Source organism: Lycium barbarum, chromosome 12 (assembly GCF_019175385.1).
Source record: "Lycium barbarum isolate Lr01 chromosome 12, ASM1917538v2, whole genome shotgun sequence".
In the NCBI taxonomy this organism is placed as follows: domain Eukaryota; kingdom Viridiplantae; phylum Streptophyta; class Magnoliopsida; order Solanales; family Solanaceae; genus Lycium; species Lycium barbarum.
Window position 1 is genome coordinate 97,139,878 of NC_083348.1, and position 20,555 is coordinate 97,160,432.

The 20,555-nt window shown below is 39.9% G+C and overlaps 1 protein-coding gene and 1 long non-coding RNA gene across 2 annotated transcripts in view; one reads left to right on the forward strand and one right to left on the reverse strand.

Moving 5' to 3' along the window:
- On the reverse strand, positions 1-4,868 carry LOC132624796 (uncharacterized). The gene is made up of 7 exons (XM_060339520.1): positions 4,327-4,868; positions 3,967-4,204; positions 3,688-3,878; positions 3,188-3,423; positions 1,886-2,129; positions 1,636-1,743; positions 1-361 (listed from the first exon to the last, which is right to left on the reverse strand). The coding sequence occupies exons 1-7, from the start codon at positions 4,543-4,545 to the stop codon at positions 242-244; spliced, it is 1,356 nt and encodes a 451-aa protein (XP_060195503.1). The 5' UTR covers positions 4,546-4,868; the 3' UTR covers positions 1-241.
- Positions 4,596-20,555, forward strand: part of LOC132624798 (uncharacterized) — a 27,725-nt gene continuing 11,765 nt past the window's right edge. Inside the window, exons 1-2 of the long non-coding RNA XR_009576540.1 lie at positions 4,596-4,729; positions 6,371-6,745. This is a non-coding gene — a long non-coding RNA (uncharacterized LOC132624798). The remainder of the gene's footprint in view (positions 4,730-6,370; positions 6,746-20,555) is intronic.

Below are 20,555 nucleotides of genomic sequence, written 5' to 3' on the forward strand. Positions count from 1 at the left end.
TTAGTTCTAGTATAAAGTTTTCCATTTTACGATTCAAAAGCTACTTATGGTCTCACTGGTAATACTGAGCTATTACATTTAAGAGGAACATGTCTACATCTTTAGATGTTTAGAAGGTCTAGTTAGGCTTTGTACATCTCAGGTATGCTTCGTTCAACTTGGTTCTATCTTCCTGCAGTAGCTGTACATGCACATCACCTGCTCAAGAACGAGCATCCATATTGCAGCTGCTCCCTTGTAGTTAATGAAGCGAGGGATTTTTGGTGATTGGCAGGCTGCCATCATAAGTACATTGCAGAATTCCTGGATTCCTCACAAGTCTTGGCCCAAGAGGCACTTTATGGACCTTTGGGCGAATATCCTGCATCAAACAACCGATTCTGTTGAAATAAGCCTGAACTTTCCCCCTCATGAAAACCAGCAATAGAGGGACTGATTTCTTAGAATCAGGTTTAAATAGATTTAAATCAATTTCAGTTATTTTTATCTATCATCTTTAATTAACTATCTTATGTGGTTTCATTCACTACTTAGCAAGGAATTTCGGTTCTGGTCATGTGATAAAAGTTGAGTTTGATGCTAAGAGGATATAAGATCATGTCAGCTTAGACTGCTTGCTTTATCTTCCATGAATAAGGAACGAGAAAGCTATTCGTGTACGCAGCTTATTTGTCCAATAATCCAGTAAGGTGTTTAAATTAGCATACCACAGGAAAAGAATGCTCGCTTAGAAAGAAATGTAGAGTAGAGGCCACAGAAATGGAATTTCTTAAATAGTTCAGAAGGAAAAGATTTTGTAAAGACTAAAGCAATTTGTAATCCTTATAAGTCATTAATATTTAAGATTATGTGATGACCATTTAACAAATCTCCTCTTCATAATTTTTCGTCCTTAACACAACAGGACTCAGAAATCAGCAGGAAATGTGTGACCTTGAACGTACTGATTCAGCTATAGACTTATAAACCGGAGCAAAAAAGATATTTATTTTGCTAGAGTAAACTCCGAGGCATTTAGGTTTAAGCATTCACGTTCTCAATACAGATACTATGCTATAGATTGTAGTTCTATCTCCTAAAATATAGCTTTAGTCTGGATTTCAGTCATTTCATGGGAATTGTAGATTGTAGGATTACTATCAGAGAAGGTGTTCCTAGAAGATATCTTGACTTAGTATGAGTCTTGCTGGAGTACTCCATGCTTAGTAGCTAGAAGATGTAGCAATTTCAAAGATTGGAGTCACTAGATGTAGGTCACCTTTATTGGAGTTGTACGTTGCTAGTGTAAAAGATATTTATTTTGCTAGTGTAATCTCCGAGGTATTTAGGTTTAAGTATTCACGTTCTGAATACAGATACTATGCTATAGATTGTAGTTCTATCTCCTAAAATATAACTTTAGTCTGGATTTCAGTCATTTCATGGGAATTGTAGGTTGTAGGATTACTATCAGAGAAGGTGTTCCTAGAAGATATCTTGACTTAGTATGAGTCTTGCTGGAGTACTCCATGCTTATTAGCCAGAAGATGTAGCAATTTCAAAGATTGGAGTCACTAGATGTTGGTCACCTTTATTGGACTTGTACGTTGCAACTTTTATGATTTACCATGATTGAACTCTGAGAACATCTAATACCTGGTCAAAAATAGCAGTTGGAATGGCAAGGGTGGCAACAGCATTGGGGGCATCAACGATTCCTGAAATCCTTCCTTCACAGGGACAGCACGAAAGTAGAAGATACACCTGATAGCATCAACTTCATTGTGGTCAGCAATAATTAATGTTCATATTTACTCAAATTGCTTTATTCTTCTGGATGTTAATGTTATCTATTCCCGTGAATCTTCTGTTACAAGAGTGATTTTCAGGGAGAGATTTTTAATACCTGTTCCTTTGTGTAGCCAAATTTTGAGAGGTAATCAATTGCATTTAGTACTGCACGCTTGTATGCAACACTGGCATCAAGATAGTGCTGTTGTCCACTTTCATCTACACTGATGCCCTCAAACACCAACCACTCTGAGAATCTTGGCTCCATGGGCCCTATCTCAAATATTGGGTTTACATGTAGAGGTGTGGGTCCCATTGGAGTGAGATATTCTTTCATTCCGTTTCTTATAATTTCACACCTGTTTACAAGCAAAATGATGTAAATCTAATATCTGGTACAGGTCTATTATTAGCTTATAAATGCAGAGGTGTAGCACATAGAAAGAAAAACACCTGATGCAAAAAGAGTAAGGAGGTCTCTCTTGTGTTCATGTTGATGAAATGAAAAGTTAATAGCTACTGTTGTTTTTCAGGTTGTACTTCATAGTTCAGGTTCATATATAAAAAAGTTCCGGGATGTTCAGGAAGTAAATAAGATTTAGGAGTATGTAATTTCTTCTTGTGAAGTTTGGTTTAATTGTCTGTTTCTCAAGATTATTGTGTTGTGTTATTGGCTTTACTTACCCTGCTTGGATTTCTAATTCCAGTTGCTAGGTTGGGCTTGCCTCTCCCTGTGGTAACTGGCAGATGAACAATAATACCTCTCAGTTGGAGAAGGTTAAAGTGTCTAGCTGATAACGAAAGAGGGAATTCACTTGGTTGCCTTAGAGAAATCCAAGCTTAGCATCTCTTAATTGCTCTTCTTTCAGTGTATATAGCTATTAGTTTTTTCTAAATATACGCAGCCAAATTGCATTATACATTTTTTTGGACTCCATATGGCTATGCTCCAGCGATTAATTGATAAAGAATTAGGTGAACCAGACGTAAATGACTTCGCTTGCCTAATGTAAATGAGTCGTCCATAACTAACTTGGTTGGTTTCCAACATGGTACATATTAAAAAAAAAAAAAAGAGGCTGTTGTATTGAAATTCTTGTCTAAACCCTTGCAACCTGTTGCTTTATGTCATACGGATACCTTTGCAACCCTTATATTATGAGTACCTTAAGAAGGCTTATATTGTAGCGTTAGCAGTGATGTGTAAGGGGGTGGCAGAGGAAAGTTAACACTAAAGTTATTAATGGAGCCCAGTTTTGAAGTTACTTGATATTAGCCTGTAAGGGAATGGTGCATATGACTTTATTTACTGTTTGCTGGTTGATGCAAAGGATCGACTCAGGTAATAGTCAATCACAAGGCAGTAAAAGACTATTTAGTCATGACCATTTATCGCTAAATGAGATGTGGAACATACTTGAGCTCTAGGAAGCCACTCATCTCAATCGCCCCACAAAATGATACTTCTCCATCACCTTGAGAAAAATGCATATCACCAGTACTGAGGTTCGCTCCTTCTACAAATACCGGAAGGTATATTTTTGAACCTCTGCTGAGATTTTTGATGTCACAATTTCCTCCATTTTCACGTCCAGGTACTGTTCGTGCAGCTTCATTGGCAATTCTATTCCACTCTGGAGTTCCGTCTGGAATCTACATATTGTCATGAGCTGTCAAAAAAACTTGATGTGCTTGGCAGTGAAGTTTGTTTGTTCATTCTATTTATCTCTTCAGTTTAACATCTTCTTATGACCAAATCATATTCTGTTTACTGGATACAATAATGTCAGGCTGCAGCTTGTTGATAAGCAATTTGTCTTCTCATTCTTTTATAGCTTAAGTTTAAGTGACAGAATATATAACTGTTAGGGTAATGACAAAGTCTTCAGTTGATGAAACAATTGTAAGCCATCATACCTTGCCAAGAATGCACCCTTTTGGTGATGGTAGGTTAGCCAATGGTCTTGAATGCAAGACCTCACATAATTTGAGAGATTGGGGTCCAGTTTCTTCAAGCTTTCTTTCCCTCTCATTCCAGATATTGAGTAGTTCTTTTGAAGGCGCTGTTCCAATTATTCCAGGATGAACTAAGCCAGGAAATCTTACACCTGTTCGAGAGATGTCCAGTAAATCTTATTAGGGTTTGATATATATATATTTGTCTAGGATTTATTAGGAGAAGATGTGCATTTTTACCTGGTATATGAGGTGAGTAGGCATATATGCCTTCGAAATACCAAATGGCTTTAGTTGCACGGGGAAAATGGTCCGTTAGAAATCCTCCACCGTTCTCTCGGTCAAATATTGCTGTAAAACCCCATTCATCACCAGGGAGAGGCCCCAAGTTGCATATTTCAACGGCAAGAAGGTCACCTGGTTCGGCGGGATTTCCATCTGTGTCTACGACTCTTATTGGCCCACTGAGATAATGGACCTGCATAAGAGAGTTATATGATTCAGATTGAAATGATTTCAAACATAATATGACTTAGGGGTTAGGGCTCTTGGTTAGACTCACTGGATGTTGGCTTGATATGTTAGTTTATGAACACTTACAGTGGATAGATCAATGGTTTTTACATCAATTGCAGAGTTATTATCTTGGATAGCCCTTGCTGTCCAATCAACCATCTCAATTCGGAACATCTCCCCTGTTCTAATCTCTGTTACAGGAGGTATCTCTGGGTGCCAACGGTTGTGGAGTGGTAACTTTTGTTCCCATGGCTTTTTCTTTAGGTCTATGGGGATTACTAGTCTTGGAGTTCGAGGAGCCATGGCGACTTTAATGTGAAAGTATGAGCTTGTTTAATTTCATTACATATATCACTCAAAAGGAGCAGGTGACTGATTGCAGCAAGGTTGCTAGATGACAAACGGTAGTCACATCTCTGTATCATGGTTTGCCTTCTTGAAAATGACAGAGATATTGGACAGACTTGAGAATAGTATTCATCGCTAAGTAAGTAAATTCAACTTGGAAAACTCCGTAAGACCAATAAGAAGAGTGACAAAAGGATAATATTCAATTTGAAGCTTAGGCTTTGCCTTTGGCAGCCAAGTCCTTTTTTTTTCATGTCTGGTACTTGAATTAAAATGAAATACTGAAACCATACAATCTAATACTCTTTCTAGTTTAGATGCTACGTCTTATCTATTGAATTTGTCTTTTTGGCTATCCCTAGAATTCTAGGCTAATAGAACTTAACTTTCACTGTTAAGTGTTAATTTCGTGTTTCTCGATTTTTTTTTTAAAAAGTGTTAATTTCGTGTCAAAGTCAAACTTTTATCTTTCACGAAAGTACTAGTTCGAAAGAGGGGAATCAATCCAATAGAAGTAGTAAAGGTTGAAAACAATGATTTAGGGTCTGTTTGGAAAGCAATCCAGATAATTGAAATTGGTGTATTTACACCGTTTGGCATGTTTGTTGACCAATTAAATTACACAATTAGGTGAGAATTGAGAAGGTATAATTACACTCTCCAATTCTCAAGGTAGGTTTTGAGAATTGGGTGTAATTACACCCTGTAATTACAGAGTTACTTTTTAGTTTGTTTCTTTTTATTTATTTTAATTTCTTTTTATTTTTAAATCTATTTTTATTTCTATTATTTTAATTTCTTTTGATTTTTAATTTCTATTATTTTGATTTTACTTTTTAATTATTTTTATTTTTTAAAAACTTATTTTTCTTTTTATAATATTTATTTTTCATTTCCTTTCTTCTCATTCTCAACCTTTACTTCTTGTGGTTCCATGTAATTGCTCGTATTTTTTTTAGTTTTTTATTTTATTCATTTAGCATAACCGTGTTATTATTCTAATTTTTGAAACTACACCTCTTAATATTGGAAAGAATGAATCATTAAGAAACTTGACATATAACGAGTTATGTTATTAAAGTAGAATTTCGCTGTGAATGAGATTATAGACTTTTATATTCCTTTCTTTTGAATTATTTACTTAAGTTACGTTGGAACTTACTTATGTAATGTTGGAATTTGAGATAAGAGTATTATATTAAACTTTTCTATTGGATTTTGAATTTGGTTCATATTTTCAATTTTAAGTTATTTGCTTTCACATTGCATGTTGTTTATTTTTTACTTACATTTGATTGATTTTTTGTATCAAACATTTGAATAATGTTATGGTATTATATTTATAAATATTATTTTTGGTCAAACATCCAATCTATGACGTTCTCATAGAAAAAGTCTTCTTTTAAGTTTTATAATTAATTAAAATTAAATATTATTACTTTGAAAAATATATATCAATTATTTTTTACAATATTAGTTATAAATACATGATTATTAATTAATATATTTTCAAGAAACAAAGTATTATTAAATAACTAATTTAATATCATTTATAAAGGTAAATATTTTTAAATATTAATTTTAAAATTAAAATTTATTTTTAAATTAAACTAATTTTGTAATTACACTTGTGCAACCAAACAGCACGCTTATAATTACACTATAATTATGATATGACAAACAAACAGGTCGTTGTAATTAGACACTCACAATATTGTATAATTACTAGTCTGTGTAATTACTACTGACACCAATTTCAATTACCTGGCTTTCCAAACAGGACCTTAATAAAGTGCTGCGTCAGAAACTCACAACCGACTGATCAGCATGCTTGATGTCCTCGGCTGTGTAGTCTTTCGTTATGCCGCCTCCGGTAAAATCCACCATCTCAACCCTGAACACCTCACCAACTAGCATCTCTGCTACCGGACGTATCTCCGGTGCCACCGGTTGTGAAGAGGGGGATTTTGTTCCTATGGCTTTTTCTTTAAATCTACCTGTACTACCAACCTTGGACTTATTGAATTCATAGTTTCTTTTGTCAGATATGCAGAGTTCCTAGTAGCTGAAGAGAAATTTGTGGGAGATCAAACAGCCGTAGCTACCGAAAAGCCAAGATCAAAAAGCTATTTTTCAAGCTGTTTACTCGAAAACAGTAAGTTTTTGAGTGCACAACTTATTCTTTCACTCATGTTCAAGCTGCATGGCATTTGTTCAAAGTCCATGATAGGTTGGCATATGGTTAGGATTTTTTCCTCAAATTGGACTATCTGCCTTTTAGTGTCTTATCAACACAGTTTCTTCCAAAGAAGCAAAATTAGTACAAATCGGTCTTGTTGTTAGCCTTTATTTTCTAAAATGTGACAGGCACCCAGACAAAGGTTACCTTAATCTGTCTGCAAGCAACATTAGCCACTCATCAGGGAATAATAAGAAAAGTTTTATCGTGTTATCGAGAGTTAATTCCAGAATGATGACTTGATTTAACCTGCTAGTATTAATCTCTAGTGCTTTATGTGAGTACATATTTTCTTTTTTCTTGAAGTGTAGAAAACTGAAAGAGGTCGTGCTGTTTAGGGTTAACAGAGATACAGTACTTGCATTCTCCATGAAACAAAGAAAAGAAAGTGGGTTTTTTCCCATAACTATCATCATTTTGAGGACAGAAATAATGGTCCAAAAGCTAATCCTAGTCCCAATTGCCTTTTGTAAAGGACCCCACAAATCAAAATCTTTAGGATTTGCCAATATCTTTTGATGGCTTCACTTCTCTGCAAGTGCTTGGTGTTTGTCTGTCCACAAAGGATGGTCCCTCAACGGCTGAACATAGTCGTCTAGTACTTATCTGTGAAAGTACTTTTCTTCCAGGACTACATATCTCATATATGGTTGGAATGTCTTCAATCAAGAAGGAAATGGCCTCACCATGTTCCTTAGTTTTGTTATAAATTGCATCCTGATTGGGACGCCTTCACTTGAAAAATGTTACTAATAAATATTTTCTACGTAGCCTGGTAGCCAGGCTATTTTTCAACCAGAAAACCTTATGTGAGAAGTGTCTCCTCGTATCGATTAGGTAAACTTCATATGAAAAGCTAGCTACTTATTATATTTGAACCATGGGCGGAGCCACTTTAGGTGGTCGGGTGCACACCCTTCGTAGGAAAATTACGCGGTGTACATGGGTTAAATGTTAATTATTATGAGTATTTATTTAATTGTGCACACCTGATACGCTCAAATTACACCTATTAATGGTATAACGCGGACGTTGTCAAATATAGTAACCCAACAAGGTTGGGGTCGAATCCCACAGGAAATATGGTGTGAAAAGGTTACTAAAGTCGTAGATGCTAAGTTCTAGGTCTAATGTCTTAATCCGATGATTTTGGTAAAAGTTGGTTTTTCTATAACTAATTGCTAAACTATTGCTTTGGTGGAAATTTATGGTAAAAGAAACTAAGGTTGTGTCCCCGCTAGATAGGGTGTATGATCATGGGTATTGATCTTGATATACTTATAATGGATCATTATATGAATGCACTTAATCTCTATGTGAATCTCTACTATTTCCCAATAAATAAAGATTATGTCTTTCTATGATTTTCCTAAATATAAGAAAGTGACCATGAAGAACGATTAATCATGTCAAGTAAATTCATCTTATTCCTAAGTGAATTTATTAAACAAAGTTTAAAGCTTTGAGTTCTTGTTAGTTATTCTTAGCAACCCTAATTATTTTCCCAAATAAATTAAAGTTTATGGCTTTAATCAATGTTTGTAACAATTAATTATGAATGAAAAATGAAGAATAATTAAACCCTAATAATCCATTATGTGTATATCATTCACAAAACCCAATCACAAAATACCCATCATTGGGTTCACAACCCTAGTAAGGGAATTTAGCTACTCATGACAAAGAACAAGAAATAAGAAATTGAAGAATTCATAATTGCTTACTTTAGAAGAAAAGAGGAATTGATAATACTTGAATTGATGTTTGAATCTTCAAAAACTAGAGAGAATTTGATGTTCTAAGTCAAGATAGAAAAATATAATAACTGATGTCTATTAAAAACCCTACAATGACTATTTATAGGTTTTGAAAATACAAAAGTTACAGATTTGCACTTTGGTCCCGTCGTTACGAAATACGGTCTGTAAATTGAAATACGGACCGTAAATCAGTTTACGAATTACGACCCAGTCGTCCTTCAGTTGTGAGCAAATTCCATCTTTTGAAATACGGACCGTAAAGTGGTTTATGGCTCGTAAACTGCTTGGTCATCTTTCAACTTCCACAATTCAGACTTTCTGCCCATTGCTCGAATAGTTAAATACGTGTTGGAATACGGACCGTAAACTGAAATATGGTCCGTAAACTGAGCTCGTAAATCACCATCTTCTCAACCTGCCTTTCTGGTTCTGGTATCCTTTAATACGACCATGGAATACGGCCCGTATTGTAAAATACGGACCGTAACTGAGTTTACGACCTGGTTTTGCATTTTCAACTGTTGTCATGCCAAATCTGTTCCGTCACCTGAAAAACACTAAAAACCACGTAAAATCACATGGACTTGCTTAAAAACAAGTAAAACTTATAGCATAAAAGCATCGATTTGTGGCGTAAAATCACGCCACATCAACACCCTTAATACAAGTGAGAAGAAAATTTGCACACGCTTCGCTAAATTCATGGCTCCGCCACCGAGTTGAACCCTCTACTTAACTAAAGTTATGTCTAAAAGGATTCATATCATTAGTGGTTGTTGTATACGGTAAAAATCGGGTATGTGTTAAATCGGTGAGGCTAAAGACCGAAGGAAGAAAGGAACACGAACGTGCATAAAGGCCCCCGTCCTGAACCGGGGGAGTGCCTTATACCGAAGCAAAGGAAGGGCGCCATTTGGTCCGTTCTTCTTCATGGCCGAGGTGGTCGCTGCCGTTGGTCCGTTTGGTCGAGGCTGTTAGTCCATTTTATCGTGGCCGGTGGTCCGGGAGATCCGTTGCGCGGTTTCCACGCGTCGATTACGTCCTGCCATGTTCAACCGCCAATCGTACGGATGTCAGGCCATACGGTCTACCTAATCCTACCTAACCCAACTCAGAGTTTTTCATTATTATTTTATTATTCATGTTGTGTGAAGCCCATGGGGCACTACTATAAATAAGAGGCATTGTCCTCCTCTTAAGGGGTTGACTCCTTCATACCAAGAACTCTTGTAATAGCAATATATATATATATATATATATATATATATATATATATATATATATATATATATATATATATATATATATATATATATATATATATATATATATATATATATATATATATATATATATATATATATATATCTCAAACATCTGATTCGGTCCATATTTGTTGTGTTTATCTCTTGCATTTCTTCAATCAAGCAACATTCATATATTAACAAACATACAAGTGCCAGCAGTCCACCGATCATTAGCTACCTCCTCATATTATATTCATATATTTCTTTTCTCCATCAAATAGATTGAGATTTGACCACATATCCTATACCCATTTACAAATTTAATTGATTATCCGAATTCGGGGTAAACAGTTTGGCGCCCACCGTGGGGCTAGGATAATAGTGGTCTTTTATCTTGATCTCTACCTTACCCATCTAAATCAAAAAAACCTTTTGTTCGTGTCTGAAAAAACAGACTAAATAGCTGATAGTGGACAATCTGGTCACGTTAACAACAACGAGATTGTGGCCGAAAATGAAGGCAGCGAGCCACGAGGATTACCAAATCCAGTTGACCCGAACCCCGTTAATTCGAGGGAGGGTCTCAACCGACAAAACACCATGGACCAGGAGAATGTCGCCTTACCGGCCACTGATCCTCTAAACACTCACAATTCCGTTACTTTGTCCCGCACACAGGGCCAGAAAGAACCGGATACACCTAATGGCAATATCGACTTACGTTTAATTTTTGAAATGTTGCAGGAACAGAGAGCGGCAATCGCCGAGCAAGGAATCGCAATTGCCCAGTTGCAAAGCGGAGAAGATGAAACGGAACCGGAGAAGACAAATGGTGTTGCTGAAACCGGAAGGGATGAGGCACGAATGGTGGAGAGCAATGGTTCCGGAGCTGGTTCCTCCACCGAGGTTCTGAAGATGCTCGAAACTTTGGCAAAGCGGGTAGACTCGACCGAAAAGAGGGTCGAAACATACAACTCTCGGGTGGACCAAATCCCGGGGGCTCCGCCCTTGCTGAAAGGACCGGATTCGAAAAGGTACATCCAAAGGCCTTTTCCTCCGAGTGCAGCTCCGAAGTTAATCCCGAAGAGGTTCAAGATGCCGGATATCCAGAAGTATGACGGCAGGACGGACCCGCACGAGCACGTGACCTCATACACCTGTGCTATAAAGGGCAATGATATGGAGGAAGATGAAATTGAGTCAGTGTTGTTGAAAAAGCTTGGGGAGACTTTGTCAAAAGGAGCATTGACGTGGTACGATCATCTGCCCGAGCATTCTATCACTTCTTTTGAAATGCTCGCGGATGCCTTGATAAAGGCTCATGCCGGAGCCAAAAAGGTGCAGGCCCGTAAGGCGGATATTTTCCGTATAGCTGATAACGTCCAAATCCACCCTATTAATTAGAATGGGCACGGTCGTATGCAAATATAATTACCCAACTATGAGTCGGGGTCGAATCCCACAGAGAACAATATGTAGGCGATTAGGAAAAGTAGGAATTTTCACCAATAATAGCTAAAGCCAAACGATGGATAATATTTTGGTTTTGGAGAAAATTATAACTAATGCAAAAATGTAAACTAACCTAGAAAGCAAGTAAAATGATCAATGACCACAAACATGGATACAAGGGAAACTACGCTCAAGTAACGATCCAATGTACTTCATGATTTACAAATAATGGTGAGTTTATATTACTTAGCCTCAGATAATGACTCTAAATTAGCTTCTTCCGAAGACTAACTAGACTACCTAATTGAATATCCCTAAAGCAATTAGGAGCATTAAGAACACCCGAATATGGCTACAAGTGGTGTCGCCTATCCCTAGGTCGATTTCCATTAGATGAGGGTTAACACCCCAAATTCTTGTTAATTAATCTTTCCCAATCCCGAGTTTGCCTCTTCCAAGTTTAAATCGAAATAAATGGGCAAGTCTTAGGGTTAGTTACTCCCTTAAGAATCATTCAAAATGAGATTAATTAAAGAAACAATAACCCACTTCATTAGGAATAAAATCATTCAACACATAAGCAAAACAAGAGATTCAATCCAAACTTAAACAATATATACTTCCATAAACAAGGTTCAAGTATTGAAATGAAATACTACACACATAAATATTCAATACAAAGCAAGAGTAGAAGAAATGGGTAAAGAATTTCTCATTGGGTGCTTCCAAATCTTCTCTTCCAAGGTGTTGGTGATGAACCCTAGCCTCCAAGAACTTGTGTGTTGTGCCAAAGATGATATGTTTTTGCCCCCTAGTCTTCCTTTTATGTTTCCCAATTTTTTCAAGTCCAAAAAATGACAAAATATGCCCCAGATTTTCGTTTTTGCAGTTCTGCCCGTTTTTTGCGAATCTGTCCCGTTTTTGCAAATCTGTCCAATTTGACCTCTTTTTGACTTTATTTTCACTTGGTTTCTTCCGATCACTTATAAATCATATAAAACCTGTAAAATAGATGTAAATGATATTAAATGCACTATTTTCTCAAGCAAACATAGCAAAAATATAAGATTAAAGAAGAGATAAGTTGGTAAAATACCAACTTATCAATGGCCCAAAGAGATGACGAGTTGCTGCGTGAGTTTGTCAAGCGGTTCCAAAGGGACCGAATGGAGCTCCCTCCGGTCCCCGAGGAATGGGCCGCACAAGCTTTTACAAAGGGGCTTAACCCTCGGAGCTCAACGGCGTCGTTTAAATTAAAGGAGAGCCTGCTAGAATACGAGGCAGTAACATGGGAAGATGTCCATAACCGGTACGAGTCGAAGATTCGGGTGGAAGATGACAAACTAGAGCTTCCCCCGGTGCCGGTTAGCATGAATAAAAAAATTAAGCGAACAAGGAAAACTTATGAACCAGAGGCCAGATCGTCGAAGGAAAGGTATCGGCCATATTCCCATTCGGAGAAACCAAGTTTCAAGACCGAGAAATCTAGGGCTGGCCCTAGCCATTTCTCCGGTCGGGTTGATAAACGAGTCGAGCGCCCGTCGAACAGTCGGGGTCTCTCATTCAAAAGCGATGCCGGAAGTTCTGCCGGCAGCAAAGATTCACCGAGCATATCGGAGTATAATTTCAGTGTCAACACCGCGGACCTCGTTTCGGCAATTGGCCGTATTCCGGATGTAAGATGGCCAAGACCTCTGAGGTCGGATCCGGGCAAGCGAGACCTGAGCATGATATGTGAATATCATGGAACTCATGGACACAGAATCGAAGATTGCCGCCAGCTAAGAGAGGAGGTGGCCCGGTTACTGAAGAATGGCCATCTCTGAGAGTTGCTGAGTGAACGAGCCAAAAATCACTACAAGGAAAGGGAGACTCATAAAAGGGCCGAGCCAGCAGAGCCCCAGCACATTATCAACATGATAGTTGGGGGCACCGATGCCCCTCGAGGGCCGGTAATGAAACGGGCCAAGGTTTCTGCTGTTCGTGAAAAACGCAGCCGAGATTATTTGACCGAGGGTGCCATCGCTTTCAGCAACGAGGATGCCGAAGGCATCATTCAACCGCACAATGATGCTTTGGTAATTTTTGTACTTATCTTTAAAACTCAGGTTAAACGTATTTTGATTGACCCAGGTAGCTCGGCCAACATCATCCGGTGGAGAGTGGTCGAACAGCTAGGGCTGCTCGATCAGATCGTACCAGTAGCCCCGGTACTCAGCGAGTTTAACATGGCGAGCGAAACCACAAAGGGAGAGATATCGTTGCCGATAAACGTCAATGGTACTATCCAGCAAACGGTGTTCTATGTGATCGAAGGGGACATGAAGTATAACGCATTACTGGGCAGACCCTGGATACATAGCATGAGGGTCGTGCCATCAACATTGCATCAGTTGCTGAAATTCCCGACACCGGAGGGGATAATTACCATCCGAGGCGAACAACCCGCTGCGAGGGAGATGTTCGCGGTCGAGGAAATGACGCCTCAGCCCGAAACATCGGATCAAAAGGAGAAGGACTCAACCGGGGAAACGGACACCAAATAGCAATCACAACATACAGGGTTGAACTCGGGATGCGAAGAGGATGAATTCAGTGTGCCCAGATCATTCGTCATGCCGGATGACTCGGACGCAACCAATTCAACAGTAGAGGAGCTGGAGCAGATCATCTTGTTCGAGTACCTACCGGACAGAAAGGTATACCTGGGCACGGGGCTAACCCCGGAGCTCAGGAACAAGTTAATTGAATTTTTTCGAGCTAACGCAGATTGTTTCGCATGGTCCCATATAGATATGACAACAACTCACATGCTTAGCTTGGACGGGAAGTTTCCCCCGGTAAAGCAGAAGAGAAGGCCCATGGCTGAAGCAAAGCACGCCTTCGTAAAAGATGAGGTAAAAAGCTTCAAAAATCGGCTCTATCCGGGAGGTAAAGTACCCGGACTGGCTGGCTAACGTGGTAGTGGTGCCCAAGAAAGGTAATAAATTCTGAATGTGTGTTGATTATAAGGATTTAAACAAGGCATGCCCGAATGATTCATTTCCATTTCCCCACATCGATAGAATGATCGATGCGACGGCCGGGCATGAGATGTTAAGTTTTCTCGATGCTTACCCCAGGTATAACCAAATTCGGATGCACCCGGAGGATTAAGAGAAAACGTCATTCATTACCCGGTATAGGACTTACTGTTATAATGTAATGCCTTTTGGATTAAAACATACCGGTGCAACTTATCAACGCCTAGTTAATGAGATGTTGGAAGAACAACTAAGGAAAACAATAGAAGTTTATATTGACGACATGGTAGTCAAGTCCCTGGAAACAGAGGACCATTTAAAACATTTGCAGGAAACCTTCGACGTGCTCCGCAAGTACAACATGAAGCTCAACCCGGAAAAATGTGCCTTCGGGGTAAGGTCCGGCAGATTATTGGGTTTCATGGTGTCAAACCGGGGGATCGAAATCAACCCGGACAAGATCAAGGCCATCGAAGATATCGAGGTGGTGAATAATGTGAAGGGGGTACAGAGGCTCACCGGAAGGATAACGGCGTTGAGTCGTTTCATGTCGAGGTCCTCGGACAAATGTCACCGTTTCTTCTCCTTACTAAGGAAGAAGAACGACTTCATTTGGACACCGGAGTGCCAAAGAGCTTCGAAAGAATTGAAGAGGTACTTGTCTAGTCCCCCGCTGTTGCACACACCGAAGGCGGACGAGCCGCTTTTTCTCTACCTTGCTGTCTCCGAGATAGCGGTAAGTGGCGTTTTGGTCCGAGAAGAATCAGGTACACAATTCCTTATCTATTACGTGAGTAGAACTTTGGGCGATGCGGAGACCCGTTATCCCTACATGGAAAAATTGGCATTGGCATTGGTAAGCGCTTCTAGAAAGCTCAAACCCAACTTTCAATGCCATCTGATATGTGTAGTAACTACTTACCCCCTAAAAAATATCATGCATAAACCGGAATTATCGGGTAGACTAACTAAATGGGCTGTAGAAATTAGCGGGTATGATATCGAGTACAAACCTCGAACGGCCATCAAGTCCCAGATCTTGGCCGACTTCGTGGCAGACTTCGCCCCGGATATGGTCCTAGAGGTTGAGAAAGAACTTCTGTTGACCTCGGGGAAAGCCCTGGGTATTTGGTCACTACATACGAACGGGGCCTCGAACCTCAAAGGCTCCGGGCTAGGAATCATCCTTAGAACCTCGGCCGGGGATGCCGTTCGACAATCTATTAGAACTGCTAAATTGACTAACAATGAAGCCGAGTGTGAGGCTATGATTGCAGGTTTGGAATTGGCCCGAAGTATGGGGGCCGAAATAATCGAGGCAAGGTGCGATTCGCTTTTGGTCGTAAACCAGGTGAACGACGTCTTCGAGGTCAAGGACGAACAGATGCAGAGGTATCTTGAAAGAATCCAAGCGATATTACATCGATTCAAAGAATGGACCATACAGCACATACCGAGGGAGCATAACAGCGAAGCCGATGCATTAGCAAATTTGGATCCTCAGTCGAAGGGGAGGAAATCAACCCCGGGACAACGGTGCACTTGTTAAACACGGTGATAGAAAACGGACACGCCGAAATAAACACAATGGGTTGGACTTGGGATTGGCGCAACAAGTACATCGACTACCTGCGTAATGGAAAGCTCCCGAATGACCCAAAAGAATCACGGTCGTTAAGGACCAAAGTTGCGCGTTTCTGCTTGGTAGACGGCCAGTTGTATCGACGATCCTTCTTCGGCCCCCTGGCTAACTGTTTGGGTCCCGGAGAAAGGGAGTATGTGTTGAGAGAGGTACACGAAAGAACCTGTGGCAACCACTCCGGTGCTGAAGCTCTGGTCCGAAAAATCATCAGGGCCGGTTATTACTGGAACCGGATGGACGAAGATTCGAAAAAATTTGTCCGAAAATGTGACGGGTGTCAGAGACATGCTCCGATGATTCACCAGCCCGGGAAATTGCTGCATTCGGTGGTTTCACCTTGGCCTTTCATGAAGTGGGGAATGGACATTATCGGCCCATTCCTATGGGCGCCAGGTAAAGCCCGTTTCATTTTGTTTATGACTGATTATTTCTCTAAGTGGGTTGAAGTGCAGGCCTTTGAAAAAATCAGAGAAAAAGAAGTCATTGACTTCATATGGGACCACATCATCTGTCGCTTCGGCATCCCTGCTGAGATAACTTGCGATAACGGGCCCCAGTTTGTGGGCGGCAGAGTCAACAAATTCCTCGATGGGTTGAAGATCAAGAAAATTGTATCAACTCCGTATCACCCTTGTGCGAACGGACAGACGGAATCCATGAACAAGACAATAATCCAAAATCCGAGGAAAAGACTTGAAGCATCAAAGCATCATTGGGGAGAAATATTACCGGAGGTGTTATGGGCTTACAGAACCACATCGAAATCAAGCACGGGGGAAACTCCTTTCTCGTTGGTTACGGGGCTGAGGCCCTTATTCCCGTAGAAGTTGGTGAACCGACCCTCCGATTCTGATATACAACCGAGGAGTCAAACGAGGAGGCCATGGCCGTAAGACTCGACCTCACGGATGAACTTCGCGAAAACGCGTTGATCCGTATGGCAGCCCAGAAACAGAGGGTGGAAACGTACTACAATCAGAGAACCAATTTTCGTCATTTCCAAGTTGAGGACTTGGTGCTTCGAAAAGTTACCTTGAATACCAAGAATCCCAACGAAGGAAAACTGAGTCCGAACTGGGAAGGACCGTACAAGATAACGGAGGTAACGGGTAAAGGATCATACCAGTTGGAGTCCATGGACGGGCAGCGGTTGCGCAATAATTGGAATGTGGCTCATTTTTTTTGCAGGAAACCGAGTACCGGGCAAAGAAAAGAACCTAATTCTGAAAACGCGTGTTGCACTCTTTTCCTTAGTGCGGTTTTGTCCCGAAATGGGTTTTCCGACAAGGTTTTTAATGAGGAAACAAGTACAACGTGTTACTTGACAAAGATAAAGGACAAATGTCCGGGTTCTCGGGGTCACACCCAATGAATGGGGACTTAATAGCACTCACCCGATCTTGTAGCTCGGCTAAGACCTAGGGGGCTATCAAACCCACTCCGGAGTTTGCCTCAGTTAGCCGAAACCAGAGGCCGCCCTCAACAAACAAAGCCGGACCAAAAATGCTAGGTTCCGATGTAAGGACCAAACGATCAAAATGAATCGTGTCCGCATAACATTTGCTACGGCAAAACCGAGAACCGGATCTTCCGCATTAGGTTCTGATGTAAGGACCAAACGATCAGAATGAATCGTGTCTATTTAGTATTTACTACGGTAAAAGCGGAAGAGAAAAAATTCATTCTCACGTACACAAACACTTGCAATGCAAAAATTATCGAAAGCTTAGATAAACGATATCTCGGATGTCTCCCTGTTAAAACAGTTCACCCCGGTGATAACCGCCGTATTTCGGCACTAATTTCATTCATACACCTTATATCGGGCACTACGGTCGAAATTCGTTAAGGGCAACAAGGTCATAGCGAACCGAGCCAAAGTCATTAATCCCACGAATGAGGATTTTTTCATCAAAATCTAGCTAAGGCTGAGGTTCAGGTGTCCAAAAAATACCGGCCTTAAAAAATGAAAATAGCCAAAAAATACCGGCCCTAAAAGGTAAAAATAGCCGAAAATTTCCAGCCCTAAATATAGATATAAGAGACAAATAGGAAGTTTGAGGTAACCTAAAGGGAATTAAGGTATGTGGAATGGTTAGAAACTTCATAGAGGTCGCGTGGGCTGGGACGGATTAGATTAGTGAAAAGGAAGAAAGAGCAACGTAGCTCTAGAATTAGAGTAAGTTTGAACAAGTGATTGCAAATGTCTTATAAAAGAAATGACGTGATATATATATATATATGTATGTATAGGACTCCCCTTTTATGACTATATCGATCGATAGGTGAACTCTAATAGCTAGTGTTGTAATATATGAAAGGCATTAAGTGGACAGAATTTATGAGACCAAGCGAAAAATATGGTACAAATGTTACGAGATAAACTGATATTCATTTTACTATCGGTTGAGATTGGAAGAATCTAATACGACGATAATTGGAGAGAAAAGAGAGTAATTGAGTGGAAGGTAAGGAGATCGAAATGTCAGAAAAGTGAAAAGTAAGAAACGTAATTAAGCAGAGTCTCAAAAAGAGCCGACGGGCAAAGCACGAAATTATTTGCAAAAAGGAACTGGAATGTAATAGTGCAGGGCAAAAGGAAAACCTATGGTATGGAATGATGAATCATGTGAATATCAAGTAATTCGATTATCGAGAAAACAGAACGACAAGTAAGGAACGGGTATGAAAGAAGGGATAACTTGGTCGAATCTTCCAACGAGGAAGGATATAACTACTAATAGATAAATTGCTACGTTAATTACATTATTTGAGGGCTAGCTATCAAATAAGATTTTGTACTATATAATCGGGAGTTCTCATCGCCTCGTGATTTTGTTAAGGTCTCGTACGAAGCTAATCAAGTTGTGGATTATAAAGAAAAGACATGGATATGGTATAAGTACAACCCCAAAAGAGGGGGGGAGCGGATGGAAGTAAAGTAAGTATAAATGGAAACAATTGACACATAGAAGATCAAAGCAATAAAGAATTGGCCTAGGCCTTCGACATCGACTGAGGTACGCAATTTTCTGGGATTGGCTGGATATTACAGAAGATTTGTGGAGAACTTTGCTTCTATTACGGCACCATTAACGGAGCTAACTTAGAAGGCAGTAAAAATTCCAGTGGATCGGTATTTGTGAACATAGTTTATTAATTACAGCTCCAGTTCTAGCCCTTCCCGAGAGAGGCCAGACGGGTAGGTTATTTATTGTAATGCTTCTAGTATTGGGACAGGTTATGCATTGATGCAATACGGTCGAATTATAACCTGTGCTCCCCGGCAGTTCGAACCGCACCAGAGAAATTATTCCACTCATGATCTGGAATTAGCCGCGGTGACTCATGTTTTGAAGATATGGCGACATTACTGGTAAGGGGTCCACGTTGATATTTATGTGGACCATAACAGTCTCCAGTATATTTAAGCAAAAAGGAGCTGAATTCGCGGCAGAGAGGATGGTTTGAATTTGAAAGATTACGACGTCGATATTCTGTATCACCCTAAAAAAGCTAACGTTGTGGAAGACGCACTTAGTCGCAAATCTATGGGCGGTTTGATTGGCCTGCACCCAGAAAGAAGGAGTTGGTTCGTGAAATTCATCAGTTAGCTAGCCTTAGAGTCCGTTTGGACGACTCTGGAAATATTGGGGGTTTCTGTTCGAGAAATTGTCGAATCGTCAATTATGGAAAAGGTAAAAACGGCGTCAGTTCGGGGACCCTATTCTAATATAGTGCAGAGATACAACTCTTGATAAGGAAAATACCCAGTTCGAGTCTTCACCTGATAGGGTATTGTTATACAGAGGTAGATTGTATGTGCCTGATGTTGCAGGGCTGCGGCGACCAATTATGGGCAAAGCACGATACTCAGTATTTTGTTCATCTTGGATTCACTAGAATATATTACGATCTTAAATGTTTGTACTGGTGGGACGGTATGAAAAGAGACATTGCAGAGTTCGTTGGCCAATGCCCAAATTGCGAGTAAGTCAAGATCGAGCCTCAAAAGCCCGGCGGATTGCTACAGGAGATGGAAATTTCAGTTTGGAAATGAGAAACAATTAACATGGACTTCATTATAGGTTTACCGCACACTCCACGCAGGTACGATTCGATTTGGATTATTGTCGATAGATTGACGAAATCAGCCCATTTCCTTCCGGATATGACTACTTATTCGGCTGAGGATTATGCCAGATTGTATATTAAAGAGATAATAAGACTTCACAGGATTCCTGTATCTATGATAACTGACAGAGGTGCTCAGTTTACGGCTAACTTCTGGAGATCGTCCCAGGAAGGGCTGGGAACTCAGGTGAGTCATAGCACAGTATGTCATCCTCAGTCCGACGGACAGGCCGAGTGTACTGTTCAGACACTGGAAGGATATGCTACGGCTCTATGTTATTGATTTCAAAGATAGTGGAGGTGATCATTTACCGTTAACCGAATTTGCTTATAATAATAATAGTTATCGTTCCATCACCCAGATAGCACCGTACGAAGCCCTATATGGTAGAAAATGCAGATCTCTGATTGGTTGGTTCGATGTGGGTGAAACAAAGTTGATCGGACCAGGTATGGTTCAGCAAGCAG

What these genes read in the sequence shown, in the direction of transcription:
- LOC132624796 (XM_060339520.1), bottom strand. Translation starts at nt 4,545, where the DNA reads ATGGCTCCTCGAACTCCAAGACTAGTAATCCCCATAGACCTAAAGAAA. An exon ending in AAACCATTGATCTATCCACT is followed by an intron (nt 4,205 to 4,326) that starts GTAAGTGTTCAT and finishes TCTCTTATGCAG; the next exon opens with GTCCATTATCTCAGTGGGCC. An exon ending in AAGGGTGCATTCTTGGCAAG is followed by an intron (nt 3,424 to 3,687) that starts GTATGATGGCTT and finishes GACAATATGTAG; the next exon opens with ATTCCAGACGGAACTCCAGA.